General features: G+C 44.6%; 1 protein-coding gene across 2 annotated transcripts in view; it reads left to right on the top strand.

The window, feature by feature from the left end:
• The window catches only part of Plxnc1 (plexin C1), a 149,356-nt gene that overhangs the window by 24,775 nt on the left and 102,602 nt on the right, over positions 1-21,979 (top strand). For both annotated transcript variants that reach the window (XM_021645393.2, XM_060377939.1), the window contains exons 3-4: positions 9,065-9,199; positions 13,147-13,247. In XM_021645393.2, the coding sequence (XP_021501068.1) occupies positions 9,065-9,199; positions 13,147-13,247 (236 nt within the window). The remainder of the gene's footprint in view (positions 1-9,064; positions 9,200-13,146; positions 13,248-21,979) is intronic.

The following is a 21,979-nucleotide window of genomic DNA, read 5'->3' as shown; positions in this document are numbered from 1 at the left end:
AGCGCCTCACCTCCCCCTTGCCAGACTTGTCTCCAGAATTGTTGGAGAAGATACACACACTGAGAGACACAAGCTTGGCTTCTAAGCCTTATCGTGGAGGTACCGATGAGCAGTAAAACACAAACCCCAGCCTGATGCAGATAGTGGGAGGGGGAGAAGAGAGGGCTTGGATCACCCACAGCCTGACTCATCAGTTTCACAGTGATCAAGAGGCAAAGGTATTTTGACATGTGCCAGGCACCGTAGTATGTGCCTGGCTGGCTATGAGGCAGGCAACCCGCAGCTAGTTGCTGTTTTCTCCACCACTGTAAAAACCTGACTCCTTAAATCTCTGCAAACCTCATGGAGTTTTAATATAATTTGGTACCATTTTAAACCTCACACTATTTAAATAATGTTTTTTTTCTTTTTCCTGCTTCTGAAAGAACTGTAAGCTCACGTAGAGAGTTGCAGGGTTGGGGGGAGGGGAGGTATAAGAGGAAGGCAAGGAAAAAAATGATTCCTAATTGCATCATGTAGAGGCAACTGCTGTCAGCATTTTGAATTCTTTTTTTACATAGTTGAGGTCAGACTCTCTCCAGTTTTGCATCCTTCTTTTATTCGGCTAATGAGGGAAGAGGCTTATATTAAAATGCTACTGCAAACCCTTTATAAACAGTGTTTTTTAAATAGCTCTATCATGTTCTGTTATACGGGAACAAAATTTTGAACGTGAGCCGAGATACTGGATCACTGGATCACTTTTTTAAAAAGGCTTTTTACACACACCACCACCAACACCACCACCACACCAAGGAAGACAGCACTGCCTCCAAAGGTAGGATTGCAATGACGAACCATGAAAACCCTAGAGACTTTATGGTTTGCTGGCACCATTATTACCCTCCTTCTGCCTTTGTAAAACTGTAGGGAAACTGAAGAAATGTGGAACTCAGAGATCCTGCCCTACCAGTTTCTTAGCATCTGTTTGGTGGTCAAGTACCAAGTCATGCCCCCTCAAAACCCCCATCATTTCCCCATTTTGCACCCTTGTGTATGCGATAAGCTTTCAAAGCTGACCTCCACCGAGACCAGCTCAGAGTGTGCTGACTCTGAACTCTGTTTGGAAATCCACACTGTGTGTGTCACATGGGGTGTGCCTTCGGAGTCCTCTGCAGTAGAGTCTGTCGTGCAGCTTGGAGCCCCGTGAGCCTGACTCTGTTACATTCTCCTTACCTCAAGGGCAGAGTGGAAGATTTTTGAGCTTTTCCAGGTGGTAAAATAAGTAATAAGGGAATATGCACGACATTTGGAGTTTGTAACTTTATGCATGCCCATTAACCCTTCTTACAAGCATGAAAATAGCCAGCATTCCTGAGCTCTTACTATGCACCTGCCATCGGAATCAACCTCAACATGGGTTAATTCGTTTAATCCTTATGAGTCAATATTATGACCATCCCCAGTTTATCAATGAGAAATCCCAGGGCTTTAGGGAATTAGGTAGCTGGTTCAAGGTGATTTGAACCGAAACAATCTGTCCCCAGAGCCCAAGCTCTTATCCTCTAGAAAAACTGCATCTACAGTTTAAATGTAATCTGTAGAGCTTGACAGAGTGCCTGGGACAAGCCGTGGACTTTTCTGCCAGGTATTGGGGCATCTGGGTTGGTCGTAAGACACCAGTGTTTGAGGTTTCCTGAGAAAGGGGCCATGGTTTCTGCGGTTTCTAGTTTGTTCCTATTTGGGGACAGTTTCTTGCTTCTGAGGGCTGAGCCCTTCTTCTTGGGGCTGCAAGTGGCTCAAGGGGACCTCTGCACCCCCAATAGAGCCTGGCTTTCCCAAGTGAGCTCCTTTTGAAGAGCAGTAAACATTCTGTGCTCACTTTGAATGGTCTCCTGATAGGAGAACTAGGGTTTCCCAACTTCCTTGGTGCAGGGTACAGGAAGTTTATGTCATGCTCTGTGCCCACAACCAGCAAAAGGGTATTTCTCACAGGCTTCATCAGCACCAACAACTTATACTGCCAATATGCTCCTCTCACAAATGGCTTTTCATTTTCCCAAACCGTGAAGTAAAATCAAGTCAGTTCCAGAATGTGCTTCCAGAATTCAACCAGAAATTCTTGAAGAATCTCTCTTGACCTCTGGCTGTTAGGATTTTCAAGTGAATCTAAGAAAGAGTTTTAAAATGAATTATTTTATTGTACTCCCAAAGGATATAAAAATAGGGGGAAAAAAAGAACCTAGGGCAAACCCCAAGCTGGTGGGGAGGGCTGAGAAAAGTAATGGACCCAATAGTAGAAACTGCAGGAGGCGTCAGGCTTGGAAATGGGCTCTGTGGTTGGCTGTGTAGAATGTCATAGGAAACTTATTTCAAGTTCACTCCATTTCTCCTGTTCCAGTTTGTGAGTCTGGGGAACAGTCACTCCCAAGTAATAGACAAGTCTAGAACTCAGAGTCCATGTACCACTCCAGCTACATACATGAAATGAGCAGACTGGAAACTGTCTAATCTTTATTATTCCCAACTACCAAGGCCCGCTGCAAGTATTAGATAATTGTTTCATGTGTGTAGGGGAGAAGATTGTCTCCTTCCCACCGTTTGTTAGGAAACCTCTTCATTGAGAGAACAAACAAGACAGTTGGCTCATTTACCTTTCTACTGAGCAGCTTCAGAGAAGGAGAAACAGGAGAAGAAATCTGGCCTGAAACATTTTAGCTTTGTTGAGCATGGCTTTTCTAGCTCATGGCAATCATAAAGGATCAAAGAAATAGTGGTTTTGCTTGGCTTATTTTGCTTCTCTGTCTTTCTCATCATGGAGCATGGAGCTGTCCCGTGACTGTATGGTGTGGAAATCTCCACTCGATTAATTTTAGCAGCGTGGCTGGGAGTTTTTTGTATGCAACAAAAATCTCGGGACTGGTTAATAGCCTACCGTGAGGCTTCAGGAAGATGTCAACAGAGACACTACGTTGATATGAACTGAAGTTCTCCACCAGGGAAAATTTGTTTTCTACGCAGGCCTTGGCTGGAGGAATGTGAAGAGCTTTGGGAAATCTTGAATGCTAATAGAGTAGCATTCTGCTTAATTAATACTTTTCTGAAGCCTTCCTTCCTTCTGCACCAGGCAGTGTTCTAGCTACTTGGAGACAAAGGTGAATCAAAATAGATAGGTGTGCTAATCCTAGCACTTGGGAGGCAGAGGCAGGAGGATCTCTGTGAGTTGGAGGTCAGCCTGGTCTACAGAGTGAGTTCTAGACCAACCAGGGTTCCATAGTGACACACCTGTCTCAGAAGAGCAACAAGAAAGATGAGCCAAAGAAACAAGCCTTACCCTCCTGCCGAGTGCGTGCGGTGTGGGCAGCAAAGGCAGAAGACAAGTAATTTAATTATCTAACGATAAGGTCATTTCAGAGAGTAAGTGCTGAGAAGAAAGCAAGAGGAATGGAGAAAGAAAGACAGTGGGCAGAGTGGAGAGGCAGGCAATCGGGAGAGCTCCTCGGAGGAGGTGACTCTGGATGATGAGAAGTATCTAAGACTATACAAGGAGGAGGCACAGAGTGACTCCAGATTAGGTCACAGGCTGGAAGCAAGAAATAAAAATCCACACGCATCATGCCCGAGCGGCATGGTGTGTGAATTGGATGAGGTTTCTCTTATGCAAAATTGCACCCGTTTTGGGTTGCCGTGACTCATGGCTCCTTCCTGCACTGCTCCTCTGATCCTATTTTTTTCCCCAAAGCCACTCAGCTAAACTGGGCCAGGGAGCAATGCTTTCCCTTGCAGTAGTCTCCGTGGCTTTCTCTCTCTGCTCGACTATCCTCACACCGTCTGCCATTGAAAGTCCGAGAGATCCCCCGTGAGCCTCAGCCGGGTGGGCTGGGAGATGTGAGCGGAAACCCATGTGGATCACGAGACAGATGGGACTGGGGACCACACAAGCAGATGTCCCAAACTCTCAGTGGAGTACATTTGGGATTTTGGAATAAAAATTAAAACTTGCCATTGTTGTTCTGTCCAGGGCATAGAGGTGTAGAGGAGGTCATCGTTTGCGTAATCCAGCCAAAAGAAAGGCAGTTTGACCCATTCTCCTTCAAAATTTTTAAATTTTCAGTCGATTTATTTATTTATTTACTTACTTACTTATTCATTCATTTTTGGAACAGGACCTCACTGTGTACCTCTGGTTGGCCCAGAACTCTGTATGTAGACTAGGCTAGCCTCAAACCTCCAAGAGATCTCCCTACCTCTGCCTCTTTGGTATTGGACTTGATTGTCTGTGCCACCATGCCTGATCCTATGTCTTTATTTTTAAAGATAATACATGGACATGGTTTCAGACCTTAAAGAACCGTATAGTGGTTCATAGCGAAATCCACCCATTCCTAACTTCTCATTCTAGGCTCCTGCTGCAATCAAAGAAAGAAGTTTCACTGACAGCTTTCTAGTGTGTGTATGTGTGTACATGTTATATAGACATGTGTGTACATGTATAGATGCATACATGTACATATACACATATAGGCATAAACGTATGTAGAAGCATACATGTATGTATACACATGTGTATAAACATATATACATACATACAAGCAAAAGAGGGCTCTTTTCTCCTCACATTTTTATTGAACATATAACATATTAAATATATGTATGCATATAAAAACAGTTGTTTTTATGTACATAAACTATAATATGTTAAAATACTATATGAACAATAAAACTGTTTTCTAATTAATTTTTAATTTATAAAAGTTTATTATTATTTATTACAATTTTTAATTATCATTTATTACAATTTATTCAATTTGTAGCCCAGCTGTGGCTCCTCCCTCATCTCCTCCCAATCCCATTCTCCCTCCCTTTTCTCCCCCTATACCCCTCCCCTTAGTCCGCTGATAAGGGAGGGCCTCCTCCCCTTCCTAGTGGGTCTTATCAGGACTGTTGCATTGTCTTCCTCTGTGGCCTGGCGAGGCTGCACCCCTCAGGGGAAGGTGATCAGAGAGCCAAGTAATCCAATTGAAAAATGGGGTACAGAGTTAAACAGAGAATTCTCGGTAGAGGAATACTGAATTCCTCTCGGTAGAGGAATGATGGCAGAGAAACACTTAAAGAAATGTTCAGTGTTCTTAGTCATCAGGGAAATGTAAATCAAAACGACCCTGAGATTTCACCTCATACCCATCAGAATGGCTAAGATCAAAAACTCAAGTGACAACACATGCTGGAGAGGCTGTGGAGAAAGGGGAACCCTCCTCCATTGCTGGTGGGAGTATAAACTTGTACAACCACTTGGGAAATGAGTCTGGCGCTTTCTCAGAAATTAGGAATAGCGCTTCCTCAAGATCTAGCTATACCACTTCAAGGCATATATCCAAAACATGCTCAAGTATACAACAAGGACATTTGCTCAATCATGTTAGTAGCAGCTCTATTTGTACTAGCCAGAAGCTGGAAACAATCCAGATGTCCCTTAATGGAGGAATGGATATAGAAATTGTGGTACATTTACACAATGGAATACTACTCAGCTTTCTAGTTATATTGATGGCTGAAGAGTACTTCACTTTTGACACTATTGTTTATGTAACCCTTTTTGTTCTTACACTATTGTTTTCAGAACCTTCTTGTTTACATAATTCCCTATTACTGATATTTATGTAGTTTTACACTTAAAATAGGATGCTATGATGAACATATGTCGACACACACATACCAGAGGGCTTCAGGGTCTGAGAATACATGCTTTATAATTTTCATGACTAACTAGATTGTCTTCCAGATGGGTCTTAGTTCCAGTACCCCTGGCACTTGCCCCTTCACACCCAGCATCTTTGGTGAGCAGGCTGTGCCAAGAATCTTGTTTAGGACATTGTTGGTAAGCCCTGGCAAGGCATACCTGGGAGCAATCAAGTGTTTTTAGGAAAGAACGGCTTCCCTGCCTTAATTGGGATTGTGGGAGGATGCTGGTGCCTGGTCTTCAACGTGTCAAGTAAGCAGATGGGTGTCGGCCCCCTTCTTCCTTCCCAGCTGCGCAGCAAGGGTAGATGGCTTGAGACTCTGTCAGAGGTGCTATGCAGTCCCGACTCACCCCACACGGATGAGAAATGGTGCTTTCTAAATGATTTTATGCCTCTTCTTATTGTAAAGCAAATTCCAGACGCTATGACATTTACCCCAATATATTTCATTATGCCTCTCTGAGAAATTATTATCATGTTCCCAACTGTGACTATAATGTCATTATCACAGTTAACAAAATCATCTGTAATTCCTTAGGATTATCTACTGAATATAGCTGAAATTTCACAATTGATTAAAAATACACTTAAAATTATTTGGTTCAAATTGGTGTCTGGAGCACACTTGGTTGCCTTTTGCCTAAAGCACCCCTCCTGCTTGCTTTATTCTGTCCCACTGGCTTACTCAAAAGCCAGGTCTGGGTCCCGCAGTGTCTCTCATTGTGGATCTGCCGATTTGCTTCCTGTGTCATTTAGCTTGCTCTGTGACTTCTGCTTCCTAAGCTTCCTGGAAGTTAGCACTGAAGGTTTGCTTTGGTCCAGGTTGAAGGTTAGGGTTCGAAAGGTGGCACAAGGCGCTTTCCCGAGGGAGTTTAACGGGATGACTTCCTGAATTGGGATGGAAGCAGCACCCTTTCTTGATGCTTACCTGAGAGTCTTTCTGTCAATCTTGTTGTTTAGCTAGCTTCTTCTCTTTCCTTTTGGACCATTCCTTTCCAGAACCATAGCAGCTGTTTGATGCTGAGCCAAGTCATAGTGAAACTTACAAGTTAGTTATGAGTTAGGCAATTCCTGGCAAGCCTATCATTTTCGGGCTCAGTGCCTGCCTGCCCCCTTGGTTCTAGCCACCTAACTCTTCTCTATAGGGTGGCCTTGTTCAGTAGAACTTTGCATACTGATGGAAGTATTCCACACCTGCGCTCGCCAATATGGCAGCACTAGCTGTGGCTGACTAGTGAGTACTTGAAATATGACTAGGATGAGGGAGAAATTGAGCTTTTAATTGAACTCAGATAGCCCTATGTGGTTGGTAGCTACCATGTTTCAAAGCGTATCTCTAGAGTCATTTTCACATGAGCCACAGATCTTTCCTACCACTCACATTGACCTTTATACTCACATACCCATGCCCTCACCCTGCCCAAGACATATAAAAATAATTTAATACATATAAAAACATGAATTTAGAGAATATATCTGGATGTCTCCAACTGACAAAAATGTTGATGCCATCGCTTTTTAAAGGACTGAACTGGTTGGAGGAATAGATCTGAACATGATTAGAATGTGGTCCCTACCGAAAGGGAACTTGGAATCTAGCCATAGGTTATTATACATTGGTTATTGATTGCATGTTAAGTATCTCACGATTCTTCTTCAGTTCTTAGAAGAACCTACAAAAGATATTATTAGCTTCAGTTTATAGACAAGGAAAGGGTGGTTCCGGAGGTTGAGTAATGTGTTAGTTCAAAGTGGCATGGCTGCCAATTAAAGGTCCCCATGCCAAGTCTCTGTGATGACAGTGGTAGCTCATCTGACCTGCACACATGGGCCCTACGTCTTTGCTTTACATCTGTTCAAGTGTTCGATGGCGGTTTCTTTTCCTCCAGAGTGAAAGGCAGGACCATACAGGCTGAAGGACCTGTGCCCACCTCTTTACCACGTGACTCCACTGCTCATCTTCTGCTCTGTCATACCACATCGGCCTCCTTCTTTAGGGACTCTGCATTGACTGGGCTTCTTTAAATTAAACAAACAAACAAACAAACAAACAAACAGAAAAACCCAAACAAAACGTGAGCTATGGTTCAGCAGTTAAGAGCACTGGCTGCTCTTCCAGAGGACCTGGGTTCAATTCTCAGCACCCACACAGTGGTTCGCAGCTATCTGAAACTCTAGCCTCAAGGGATCCAATGCCCAATTCTAGACCCTGTAAGCACAAGGCACACATCTGGTGCCCAAGTCATCCATGCAGAAAATACTCATGCACATAAAATGAATAAATTAAAACCAAAAAGGTTCATCCTGAACGTAAATGACTGCCATTCTCTTTGAAAGGCCCACCACAAGCCCGCATTCTCCGTTCCCACTTAAAGGTCTCTCACTGGTCACGTTCAACCGTATTGTGTACTTACTAGTCCCAGTTTCTGGATGAGGCCACCGTCTACTCCCCAAACCGCCATGCAGTGTACACTTCGTGAGGGTAGGATTTCTTTCCCTGATCTGATTTTCCCCCACTTCTGCCCCATAGCCCATTGTGTTCAGTGCTATTTTTCTGAACACCAAACAGTCTATAGGTGATCGGTAAATGTTTGTTGACTGAAGCTGAATGACACTCAGGTGTCTAATTGCCAAACCACAGAATGCTGATTTGCACCTGCTTCTATTTTATATGTAAACACGTACACACTTGTCTATCCCTGTGAACTTGTCGGGGTGGCTTTAAAATGCATGACTATGTAGAACCCGGAGGAGCCACAGACTACCCCATGCAAATATATGTTGAACAGATATTGCCTTTAGTTTCAAGGTCAGTCTTGGCATGGTACTAAGGAAGCTGTTGCTTGTGGCTTCTGATAGAGCCAGATCTGGTCAGAAATTGCGCAAACAAGCGTTCACAGGTAAGAATACTGCCCCAGAATTGAAGGGTGGCTGTCTGTCAGTGTTTTGGTGACTTTTTCTCTTGTCCTCTAGTTGGTATTCTTGGCCTTGTCAAAGATAGAGTTATGAGAGGATGATTAAGAAATATATTCTCCCACCCAGTCATACATACACACACATCATACATACACATACTATGTATGTATACCTGTTCATATAGATATATATGAAGCAAGAAATGTTACCTATTTATACAATATTTTTATTGGCTGTATTTCCGATGGTGTGTTTTTCCCAGTTGGGCATGTGCTTACAGATAGTTGTGTGAGTAGAGAAAGAATGTGGCCTTGGGGTTAAGCTACAGGTCTTACTATCCTGATATTCAGAATACTTACTAGAAATTATATTTCTTTCTTTTCTTTTTTTTTTTTTTTTCAAAAAAAAAAACAACAAAAAATGAAAAGGTTGTTCTTGGTGAGAATTTGACTTCAAATTGTCCAGAGGTCATCTATGAGATTAAAGAAGAAACACCCGTGTTCTACAAGCTTGTTCCTCATCCTGTGAAGGACTCCTACATCTACCTAACAGCTGGGAAAGAGGTAGGTGAAGATGCTGGTTATTGCTTCTGACTTACGAATAGCAATTATTTCATTGATGTCGTTATCTAGTGGCAAAGCTTTTACTTTAAACAGCGCTGGGGGCTTCGAGGAGAGCCACAGCAGCTCAATGGCATGGAATTAAAACCCATGCTGACTGTCGTCAATAACTAAGCAAGAAATATTACCCATCTAGACAATTTTATTATTGGCTATATTTCCAGTGCCAGATTTTTCAGGGGGGGGGATGTGTGCTTGCAAATGGGTGCATAATCAGCAAAGTAACTGAATTTATACATTTATTGTGTGGGCTCTGAACGGGGAGATGCATTTATGAGAATGCCCAATGGGACTGGCTTTGGAACTCGGGGTTAATATCAGGCCACAGTCTCATACACATTCATGAACCAGGAAATCTCTGTCACTCACTCTACACTCTCTCTCTCTTAATTTAGCTGGATGTTTTAGCTTTTCTTGTTTCTGCTTACTGAAATGAAAACAATACCTTTTCAACATTTCCTTTGTCTTTAAGAAAACGGAATGAATTTTAATTGAGTTATTACAGTATGGGAACCATTGTTCTTTGTATGGTTTCTTTGTATATGCACTGAGTTGTGTTCGCACATATACGTGTATGCAATAAAGAATACTAATGAAATATTTTAAGGAAATTACTACTCAACGCATATGAAAAGTCTAAGACTGGAAAAAGTAAGTAGTTCTAGGATATATATATATATATATACATACATATACATGTGTGTGTTTGTGTGTGGGTATATGTATATAATGTATATGTATATATACATACGTGTATGTAGATATATGGTGTATCTATAATGTATATATGTATACATGTATAATGATGTATAATGTGTCTATGTGTGTATGGATCTTTAAGAGGACCCATACAAAATGACATCAGATTCCAAACTTGTGAATGATAGAATATCCTGGCCTGGTAGTTTTGACCCGTGACCTTTGAACACTAAGTATGAAGAAGGTAACGGAGACTCAGATAGTTATGAATGGATGTCACAGGTGCCCCCAGCCCCGTTTCTCACCCTTTCTCCTTCAGCCATCCTCAGGAGGAGAGCAATTGGATGGTCCTACTCATACTTGCTTTTTGAGTCACGGGAGAGGACGACAGGATCAAACATTCGTAGCAAGTTGACAGTGTTCTCTGCAGCTGGAAGAGTCAGATATATGCAATAACACATTAGCATGGTCACATCTGAACCCCACAGCCTTTTCACCTTGCACAGCCTTCTGCTGCAGGCTTGCTTTAACATCCAAAAACTCCTTATCATGTCTTTTCCCTGGAATCCCATATTAAAGACTTTTGTCTGTTCAACTAACTGTGTTTATTAAGTAACCATTCCCATTCCCAGGCTTTATTTATCAAGGACATCTCAAAACTGCCAGCCAGAGTACTGACTGTGCTACCATGCAGAGCTGATAAAATTCCAACTCCCCAAAGCAAAGACACTGGAAGTCTGGCTTAATCTGTGCATGTTTTTCTATTTTGTTTTTTGAAATGTTGCAAATAACTCATAAATTCTCATCACTACCCACAAAAATACTTTCAGAACTCTGAAACCCAGTGCTGTTGATTGAAGACTGCCATGAGTGCACCAAAAGTAGTTCAGAGATCTTCACTTCCCGGAAAAGAAAGACTTCTAGTCCCTATTCACTTGCAGCCTGAAGACCATAGGGACAGTTTCCAAGAGGGCGTCAAACTTCTTGTCTCTATAGCCTTCAGTGTAGCATTGTTGCAAGAGGTTCTGCTGCTTAGCCAACCATAGCGGAGCACTCTTATAATCCGAGTACTTAGGAGGCAGAGGCAGGAGGATCACAAATTAAAGCTTGGGCTAGGTAGATGGGCTAGAGAGCCAGACAGACCTTGTCTCCAAAAAACCTAAAACAAAAACCTATTAGTTGAGTATGATTGTGCCAACATGACCAGCCAAGAGTCCAAATGCAAGGAATGTCCCTCCTAGACATTAGGAAGATATTATTAATTTAGAAACTCATGGAAAATCTGTAAAGAGGTATCAGTGTGTGCCCATATAGATACAGTATGTGTACTGAGGAATAGTTCCACAGCATGTTAGTAGTCTGATGTAATAATCATAGTATCTTATCTTTTACATGGAGTTACGTTTGTTTAAGTACATTAAATGGTCATTCTTGAAGAATGTTCTAGAGACTCGTATTCCTCTGAAGGTTCTCAGCAAGTGTTTTTGGTTCTATGATCCATTGTTATTAATGTCTTTACAGTATCATGGTGCTAGACATATTCAAAGGCTCACACAAGCCTGTGCTGAGGAAACTTACTGTTCACCTTTGCTGGACCATGGCACCATCTTCTCCCATAATAGCAATAGCTAGTACTTATGACACAACTTATTTAGCATGCTTCGGACTATGCTTGCGATAACCCCATGAAGTTGGTTGTACCAGTGCCGTTTTCACAGGCAAGGAAACAAGGTTAGAGAGGTTATGTGACACTTAATAAAATCCCTCAGAATTAGAAAGATGTTTTGTGAGCTGCAAGGAAATAAATATCCACATTCTGGTTAATTCTGGCTTAGACGTGCGGTCTTCCGGCTGCATGTGTCAGCAGCACAGAGAACTGTGGAATGAGAGGGCGCAGTGATCCTGAATGACATCAACGCTGCATTGGAGGATCGTCCTCAGGACATGCCCTGTTTTCACCACAAACTCGTTCTAGAATTCTCCATTTCTCTACTCATACCTCCCAGCATGCACAGCTTCCCAGGATAATGAGTTCCACAAGTCTTCTTACTACCTGCTGTGCAATTTTGCCTTCAGAAAATGTGCCAGGCAATCCATGCTTACCACTGCCTCTGCTCGCTGCCAGGATCTGCCCAGCACTATTGACTGATGAACGGGAAAGGCCCTCTAGGGACAGGGGATGGTTTTAACTCCCTATCTCTTTTTTCTTTCTTTCTTTCTTTCTTTCTTTCTTTCTTTCTTTCTTTCTTTCTTTCTTTCTTTCTTTCTTTCTTTCTTTCTTTCTTTCTTTCTTTCTTTTTCTTGGCAGTGCTGGGAATCAAACCCAGCACCTTGAGCATGGTAGACACCCTTAGCCCTATCCTGTTTCTGTTATCTGCACTCCCACTGGAATGGATGTGAGCCATCTAGCCAGGACTGGAAGTGATGGAGGTCCCCTAATACCACTTCGTTTCTGCATCCCTTGCTAGACTCGTGCTGATTGTTCTGGAGCAGAACGCCCAGATGCTCATCCATAGTGCCACTGATTATACTGGCTGTCCCTGTATGAAAATGAGGTGACTTGGCTCCATGATACCGATGAAAATAATTAGCCACAGATCAGAAACCTGACTATGGGAGGACTCACCTGAGAAGTCCCTTAATAATATAGGCTCCTCAACCCAACCAAAACTCAGCAAGAGTCTCCGTTACAGGGGAGTCTGGGAGTCTGGGAGTATCGTCTCTTGGTATTTTCTAGGGATTGGTTCTATAAAGGCCTCAAAAACTTGCATATATCCTGTATACATCCTCCTGTACACATCTTTATGCTAATTATAATGCCTGCCTATAATACAATACAATAATGTTACTATTATATAAATCATTCCAATGTACTGCTTAGGAAATGAGAGAATGAAAATGCCCTGTACAAGTATAAACACAATGTTTTTTTCCCAAACGTTTTCTATTTGCTCTTCGTTGAATCTGGGGGTTCAGGAGACACTGAGTTGAATGGGGCTGACCTTCTGTACTTTCAGGAGCTCCCTGCACTGCACCATAACCTAGAACTTGAGTCCTGCCGTTGGATGCCACCGTGGAGAACCGTTCAGGGCTCAAGTTGATAAACACACTCTCGGTGCTCTCTGTGGCCCCGCAGCCCACCTCCGGCGTTTCTGTGATTCCGTCTGAACCGATGTCCTCTTTGTTTTCAGGTGAGGAGAATTCGTGTTGCAAACTGCAGTAGACGTAAATCGTGTTCGCAGTGCTTAGCCGCGGCAGACCCCCACTGTGGCTGGTGCCTCCCGCTACACAGGTATTTCCTGAATTCTCTCTCACCAACTCACATTCTCCAGAAAGTGTCATGCGGCTCAACACTTGTTGCCCTACTTTAATGATCCCTTCTCACACAGTGAGGAAGCAGAGCTCTCCAGGGCTGAAATACAAGGTGTAACTATAATTCATTCTTGAAGATGGTTCCTGCCATGCCAGTGCCATCAAGTCCTTTGACCCAGGCCACACAGGGCCACCCAGTCTGGGGGCAAGAGGGGCAAGAATGTGACATGAAATGGGAGAGGCCAGTGCAGGTGGATTTGCTGTTTACTTCCTACCAAGTTCATCAAGATGAATTCAGAAAGAGAGAGAGAGAGAGTCAAAAGGTTCTGTTGGAGAAGAAAAAAAGAATAGGGATGTTTGAAAATTTTCAAATGAATCCTCAACATGCCACGCATTCTGCTTGCTCTGTGGAAGCCTTATTATTGATGGCGTTGTCTTCTTGCACGCCATATAGCCGTGGGCCTGATGTACAATCTCCGTCTCAAGGCAGAATCTGCCCAGCTTGGTCTTGAATTACGATGTACGCGACCCATCTAGGCTCAGGGGCGACTTGTAGCAGCTTCCTCTCCATGGCAGTTCCTAGCATTGCTGGGACCAGCCTGGTTGGATTTGCTGTTGCCATGGCAACCCAGTACTCCAGCTCTTGCTATAGAAGCAAGGAGGAAAGAGCCTTCACTGCAGCTCAGGCAGGAATGAGAGGGGGAAAAAAAAACACAAGCCACATAACAGTGGCTGTCAGATTGGTGCTTTCAGTTTTTAAAGGTGAACACAGATTTTTAAAAAAAGACAGTAGAACAGGTAGAGATGGGGCAGAGGGGCAGTTGTGGGAAGGAAGGGCAATAGAGAAGTGAATGGGCGAGCAGCAGGCATGAATGGAGAGGGGCGATTATGATGTAAGGGAAACAAACTAAAAATATGGAGAGGGAATGAATTAAGAGTTGGCGGAGGAAGTCACAGTCAGAGCTGCTGCAATATGAGCGACTGCCCTCCTCCTTGCCCTCCTCCCCTCCTCGAGGGGCTCTTTCCCTCAGAGTCCCTGGCAGACAAAAGAAGCCGGGCTGAGAAAACTCTCATGAATAATTGTAATTGGGCAGGAGCCTTTTCTTCGTGTTACATGCCCAAGAGTAGACTTTAAGAAATTAACTGATCACAGCCAGTATTATATGGTTGCTGCATTTTCCCCCCTCAATCCATTCCATTTCTGTAGCTTCTCTGTGTGTCTTTGGAGAGCTCTGGGCAGTTTATTCATGGGTGGTGGTGATTGAAGAGCTGCATGTAGGTAGTGACTGCTTGTTCAACAAGCTTGGGCCAGGAGTGGATTTGAGGTGCCCAAGCTGCTAATAGAATTTTGGAGTTGGTATTTACAGAAGCTTATGACCAGAGCAGGGGTAGGGGGAGAGTGATGACGGAAAAGGGAAGATGTTCAAGAGCTGATCACTCAAGTACTGGAGGACTCATGAACTGGAGCCCTCATGAACTGGAGCACTCACGAACTGGAGCCCTCACGAACTGGAGCATTCAAGCACTGGGATGTTTAGAGTCAGAGAGCAACAGAAGGGGTTAAATAAAATATGAAGAATCAGAGAGGGAAGAGAAAGCATTTAAGGGAGGAATGTGTTGCCAAGGAAGGAAAAGGAGGAGAGAGCAGTGCGCTCTGCCAGCTCCTGCCAAGGAGGCCAAATGGGGAATTGATCACTGGACTAGATAGCCATCAGTGATTGTGACAGAGGCCTGTGTTTGGAGGGGAGCTAGAGCCGCAAACGATGGTGATCAGTGAGCAGGGGAGACTGCTTGGGGTGTTATTACGAATGGCAGAGGAGACACTGAGCAGATTCTGGGGCAGAAAGTAGAATCCAGAGAGTTTAGAGTTCTAAAACATTTTTTCCATTACATTTCAATTGGAGCGGGCTGCTGCGTATTCTATAGCCCGTGTGTGGAGATCAGAGGACAGCTCGTGGGAGTTGTTCTCTTCTTCTCCCATAGGGGTCTCAGGGACCAAACTCACATAGTCAAGCATGGCAGGTAAAGCAACCTACCACACCGTCTTAATGAAAGTGTCTGGGGCTGGAGAGGTTTCGGTTTAGTCAGTTTGGCTCTCCAGCACCCATATCAAAAGTCAGCTGTGCTAGCATGTGCCTGTAATCCTATTGCTGGGGAAGCAGAGCAAGGAACACCTCTGGAAGTCCATTGTTCAGAGAGTCTAGCCAAATTGGTGAGCTCTAAGTTCAATAAGAGGACACACCCTCCCTTAAGAAAGAGCAAGTGTGGGTGTGCACACACTGGACTCACCAATGCTTCTCTGTGTTGTTGGGAAATTCAGAGCAAGAGAGAGAGAAAATGTTGCGGTCCTAATACATCAGTGGGGAGGGTAGCCTCAGACCAGGAGGGGAGGGAAGTTGCAGAGTCTGGACCTCAGTGCTGGTAGAATTAGAACAGATCCCAGGGTCTAGTCATATTGCTCTTAACATCCTCTGTGACCTTAGACCAGTAGGAACAAGGTGTCTGGAGGAGCCTGGGGAGAGGGAGACCTGGAGTTTTGAGAAGGAGAACAGGAAGCACACAGGATCTCGGGCAAAGAACAGAGAAAGAAAATCGAGTGAGGTGTCTGGCAATACCAGGGCCCTCCTGATGCTGATGATCTTGCCCTTGGAACAGAGAGCACAGTTTTGCTGTGCTCAAGTCTAGTCTAGCTCCTTTGTTGGGCAGAGTAGAGTTCAGGTAGAGTTCAGGTAGAGCCAGATTAGGGACAAGTACCGGAAGGGTGGGGCCTATGGGATGACCACTGTAGACATTGATGTGTATAGTTAGGTTCTCTTGGGTATGAAGGAAGGAAGTAGGGATACACTCTGGGTAAGAGACACAAGACAGTGGCAAGATTCATACACTGCATCTTTCCTTTGAAGAACTGTATGGGAAGGAAGTACTGGATGGGCTATGTGGGCTCAAAGCTGAGGCTATAGAGGTAGGGAGTTGCTGGAAAGGATAATGTCTGCAGGATCGTTATGTCATGGAAGAGGGGATGGAGGACATGATTACTGGGCAAAGACAGTCAGGGGCCTACAATGGTCACCAGAATATTAGATGAATCTGTGTCGGTCTCAGCCATCAAGAAGAAGGATGGGCCCAGTATTGAAGAGGGAGGGGTGAAATAGTCAATAGAGGTAAACAGTAAGGTGGATGAGTGTTGGTTCCATAAGTGGTTGCATAAGGAGTCAAGGATGGTATCCATTGACAACATAAACCTCAGCTCTGGGAGGTGTTCAAGAACAATGACACAGAGGCCATCAGGCCCAGTGGGCTACCTATGGTAAGTGAAAAGCAGCAGCCAGCCCTTAGGTTGGTGGTTCTCAATCTTCCCAAGGCTGTGCGACTCTTTCATACAACTCTTGGTGTTGTGGTAACCCCAACCATGAATTTGTTGTTGTTGTTGTTGATACTTCATCACTGTAGTTTTGCTATATAATTTTCTATTGCTATGCATCGTAGTGTAAATATCTGTCTTTTCTGTATGGTCTTGAGCAACCCCTGTGAAAGGACTGTTTGACCTCAAAGAGGTTGTGACCCACAGGTTGAGAACCGTTGCTATAGAGGGACAAGGGGAAGCTGTGTTCCCAGGGGAGAACAGGAAGCCAGGTGAAGGGGACTGTTAGAGAGTCCGGTGAGGCCCTCAAGCCGTTCTCAACAGGTCGCTGTAAGGTCTCTGTCCTGCTCCCCTGCTTCTCCTCTTGTCCCCTCACCCTTGCTGAGCCCTTCCCAATAGGAACCATCCTTTAAAACTCTCCAGCAGATGGTACCCTCCTAGATTAATGTGCCCCATCAGTTCTTCTTCGTGGAACACAGCCTGACCCCCTACTGCAGAGAAGGCATTCTCTGATCTACAGCTCTGACCTCTCATGCCACTTCCTCCTTGGTCACTTTGGCCTCACTGATGGTCTTTCCAGTTCAAGAACATTCCAATAGCATTCCTGCCTGGGGTCTTTACATGAATTTGGAAGTTTTCCATGTTAGCATATTTTCCCCTGCATTAGCCGTTTCCTTGCTGTCTGGAGACATTTCTCTCTCCACTTGACTACCCAATGTTAGGTAGCCACACCCTACCTACTACTATATTACGTTACTGTTTTGTTTTCTTCTTGTCCCATCATTGTAACTTTATTGCTCTACCTCTCCCTGTATGCTGATGTATACAGTGTGTTCCAAAACCATCTTGGGTAAGGTAGGTTGAGTGACTGGCAGGCAGTGCTAGCGGCTTTATGTATAACAGACATAACGGGGTCAGGGCTGGTGGTCCTCCACAGCCGCATCGCATCACTTGGGTCCCGGCTGGCTTGGTTCTGGCCTAAGATAAAATGAAACCAAGCTTCAGATCTGTGACTCATGTTAAGCTCTTGGTACCATTCAAAATTAGGAATTCTAAAGGGGGATGTTTTCGGATGATGGTGGAGCATCCCACTGTGTTTATTCTAAATGTCACAGGTTTATTTAGAAAAATAATTTCTTTTCTGTCTTGAGAAGGTTGAACTTTCTTGTATACGTGTCTAGAAAGTAGATTTGGGTAGGGAGGGGGACCAAGAAAACGATCTTAATTTCTTTTTTATTTGGTGTTAAGAATAGGCACCCGGTATAAGCAGATAAAAAAAAAAAAAAAAAAAGAAGAACAATTAAGTAAACAATGAGGTCTAGAAAGTCTAGTATTTTATTGTGGGAACCTCAAATTCAACCTGCACTGCATTTGTGTGGGTGGGTGGAAAGGGATTTTTTTTTTTTTTTTTTTTTTTGCAGGCTGAATATCTTGGGGCTGGAAGCAGTTCCTCTGCTTCTCCCACATTGCAGAGCATAGCACATGTGTTCAGTTATGGATTTCCACAAAACTGGCAATCCTCAACCATGAGCTGATGAGGTTCCAAAAGTTCATTTGCAAGTTGGTTCAACTCACAGAGTACATTTCCCCATAGAAACAATGTCACAAATCGAGGGTGGACTCCCAAGCCAGCCCACAAAATTCAGTTTCTCTAATTTCAACAAATATTTGTTGAAACCCTACCAAGGGCCCAGTGTGGGAAGTGAGATAGCTAGGTGCTGTTGAGAAAATACAGATGCCATTCGTGGCATTAAGGGATTAACATGCAAGCTGGGGAGGGGCAGAGATGCCAGTATTCATTCAGTCAGTCATCAACATCTGTGAAGTACCCACTTGTCCTAAGCCTGCTGTTCCATCTACAGGCACAGTTCTTGTGGGGATAGTGTTTATAGTCTAATGATGGGTAGAGATCAGTATATTTTGAGTTTCTGTTTCAGGAATCCCGATTCTTAGTGACATAGAGCACAGGTCTTTATTTGCATTTGTTTTTCTCACGTATGGATCCACTTGTCAGCTGTGGGGAGGAGTGAGAGGTTTGTGCCATGCTATAGTTGGAACTCAGGTTCAGGTCATAGGGCTCTCGTTGTGTGCCTACTCTGTTTAAGTCAGCAGATGTAGAAGACACTGAGCTAAGTCATGTGATGCACTTGAAGCCTCTGCTCACATCCTGTTTACTGATATTCCGTTGCTAAAGCAAGCTCCACATCAGTAGGGTAAGGAAATATACTATTTTCTTCTGTGAAATTGGATGTGCTATAAAATGGCATGGCAAAGGCAATATAGATGAGTCATTTTGGTACAGGAGGGCTTAAGAACCTGGGAACGTGAATCTGATCTCTGGAAAATAAAGGAAATGAAGGAAACAAGGTCATTAATAGAGACAGGCGTGGAAGACATATAGGATTTCATGGAGACATGGATTGAGCATCTACCTCAAAACTAAAAGGTTGGGGAAAGCTTCAGGAGGAAGAGGGTAACTCAGCCAAATCAGAAGCATAGTCAGATATCAGGACGGGAGGCTGGCTGAGGGAACAGGTCAGCAAAAGTTCAGTGAGTTCCTGGCCTGAAGGAAAGTGTGAATGAGCACATGGCGTAACAGGTGGTCGGGGTGGGAAATGAGGGGAAACATGGTCAATGGGGCAGAGGAGGGAGGGACTTAGAAGTTGTGTTAAAGAACTTGAGTTTTATGAGAAGATTCTCCAGTTATTGCCCAGCTCCCAACAGGAGACTGAACAGCTGAGCATGATTTTTGGAGCAAGATGAGTCATCCCTGGGAACGGGGATGTGGCAGACCCCTCAGCAGGTGGCTGAGGAACCTGGGGCTGGGTTAGCGTGGTAGCGGGGAGAAGCAGGTACAGCTAAGAGTTCAACAGCTATTTGGAAGCGAGCGCTGTCAAGATTTGGTGATTAATTGAATTCCCCCTTGAGCATGGCACACTAAAAATAGTGGCCATAAGATGAAAAATAAGAGATCAAGGGTGGCCACCATTTTTTCTGGGAGATGTATTCTTTCTCCCCTGACCCAACATCGCACAAAAGAAAGAACTGACAGCCCCAAAAAGCTAGATTCTTCCTGTGGCTCAGGTACTGAGTAGGTACTAGGTCAGGTAGGGGAGGACTTCTGAGAGATTATAGAAGGGGGCGAATTCTAACTTTCACCAGCAATACAGGGGGCTTGTCTGTAGAGGTTACAGAGGGTCACGTGCAGATAGCTGACTTAGGGGACCAGACAGACAGAGGTGTTCTTTACTGAGCAGGGTGGAGGAGGGGAGGGGTAGTTGGGGCGAGCAACAAACAGCATTGACTGCCATACTGGCACATCAAATGGCACAGCAGAGGAGAAAGAAATGAAGCTCCTCAATGGTTGCATGGGACAGGATCAGGGCTTTTGTCTGGGTGACCTGCACATTTCTTCTCCATCTATGCCAAAGCAGGGCTGATTGGCAGTACCCACGTTGGGGACTGCTAAGAGTATTAAATCAGGAAATAGCCATTGAAATCTCGGGCAGGACCTGGCTCCTAGCAAGTGTTGGGGTTATGTCAGGTGCTGGGGCCAGGGTCACCCTCAGGGAAGGTAGTCTCAGATCGGGCCTGAAAACATGGTGTAGATTTTCACAGGTAGAGAGCGTTGGAGGCGTTTCCCACTGAAGCAGCAGCTCAGCCAGGGATCTGTTTAGGAGTGGCAGGTTGGATTTTGTCTCTAAGACACTGGCTAGGAAGGAAGGAAGGAAGGGATAAGGTGCTGGGTGGAATCAGGAAGTGAAGGCTCTGAGTTTAGATTTAATTAGTATGTGCTGGGGGCACATTAAAGGATTTTAAGCAAAGGACCGTGTCTTTAAAAGATTTGCGTCTTGCAAAGATTATCATGATGGCAGGGCAGATGAGTTGTGTCGAGTCGGGTGTCAGATGTACTTACCTCCCGTCTCCTCATGTAATTTGTAGTGTGAGTTCATCTTGTATCTCCTCCTGGGTCATTGGCTTGGTGGCTGCTTCTTGGGGACCAGTTGTACAATGAAACCTAGACTGGGTCCTCAGAAAACGGGCTATGCAGGAACAGCAACTCATGCCCGTGTTCCTTAACAATCCCCATGCACAGGGTTAGAGGCAGAGCCCCCAACATGCTAATTACAGGGTATCTGGATGCCCTCTTGATTGTTTGTATAAATTTAACCTCCCCCTATATTCTTCTGCGTGTTTTCCCCCCATGGTGACAGCTGGAAGACCTTCAGGCGACCCCTAGAAGCTGTTTTGAAATCCTCAGCCAGTGTTGGGCTGTACTGCATGTGGGACTCTGAAACAGATCATTTCTCAGCTCAGTCTAGTAGCAAGCAGCCCATGGCCCAGCCCCTGTTTGAGCACTGATTGCTCGCAGAAACAGAGAGGACCTAGATGTGGGAGAGAGGTGAAGAATTGTGAAGAGCTGACTGGGAACCCTTCCTAGTGCCCAGCTTGCTTTCCTGTCTTGAGGCCTCTCCTCTACCTAAGGGGCATTTCTTCAAAAACCCCGGGCCAATTGTTAGCCCCATGGGAACCCTGGCCACCAGGGTGCCATTGTTCTAAAACTTGGCAGTGACAGTCCATAGTGCACAGTACACGTGACCACCTTCTGAAACCCCAGTGGACAATGTCCATTGCAGATGCTGCCCTTGCATCCTGCCCTTGTGGCATCCTGCCAGCAAACTCCAGCAGAGGGTGCTGTCACAGATAACCTGCCTTGAACACAGACCTCCATGAGACCCCGCCCTTTGCCTGCTTGTCCTTCCTGGCACCCAAAGCAGTCAGGGGTCAGAAAGACTACCACCCCACATTATAGAGGAGAAGACAGGTGTGGACTGTCCTTGATCTTCAACTGCTGGTGTAAGGAATACTTGGTGTCTTCAAAGAGCATGAAATGTTTACTCTGGAGGTGAGCACTCTGAAGTGGGGGTTCACTGGACTGTAATAGAGGTGCGGATAGAGCTTAGAGAAACACCTCATTTCTTTCCTCTTTCCAGCTTCTCCAGGCAGCTCACATTCCTCACATTCCTCAGCCTGTCCTTCCTGAGTTTCCAAAGCCAACAGTGTAGCCTTTCCAGACTCCTCAGGTTCTAAACTCTTATCTCTGATCTTCGTGCTCACATTGGCCTGCAGATATAATGGCAAAGCCCTACCTTGAGACCCTTAACTATTCCACATTTGCAAAGTGTTCACCATGAAGGGGACATAATCATGGCTCCCAGGGATTAGGATATGGGCATCTTTAGCTGCTATTCTTCACCAGCCTCAGATTATACAAATCTGGGTTTGTCTCCAACCCCTAAGCCATTCCATTGTCTACCATGGTAAGAAAGAGGCAGAGAGACAGGAAGGAG

This window comes from Meriones unguiculatus, chromosome 2 (assembly GCF_030254825.1).
Source record: "Meriones unguiculatus strain TT.TT164.6M chromosome 2, Bangor_MerUng_6.1, whole genome shotgun sequence".
Taxonomy (NCBI): Eukaryota; Metazoa; Chordata; class Mammalia; order Rodentia; family Muridae; genus Meriones; species Meriones unguiculatus.
The sequence above is the reverse complement of the archived record's forward strand: the minus strand, read 5'-3'. Positions and strand labels throughout refer to the sequence as shown.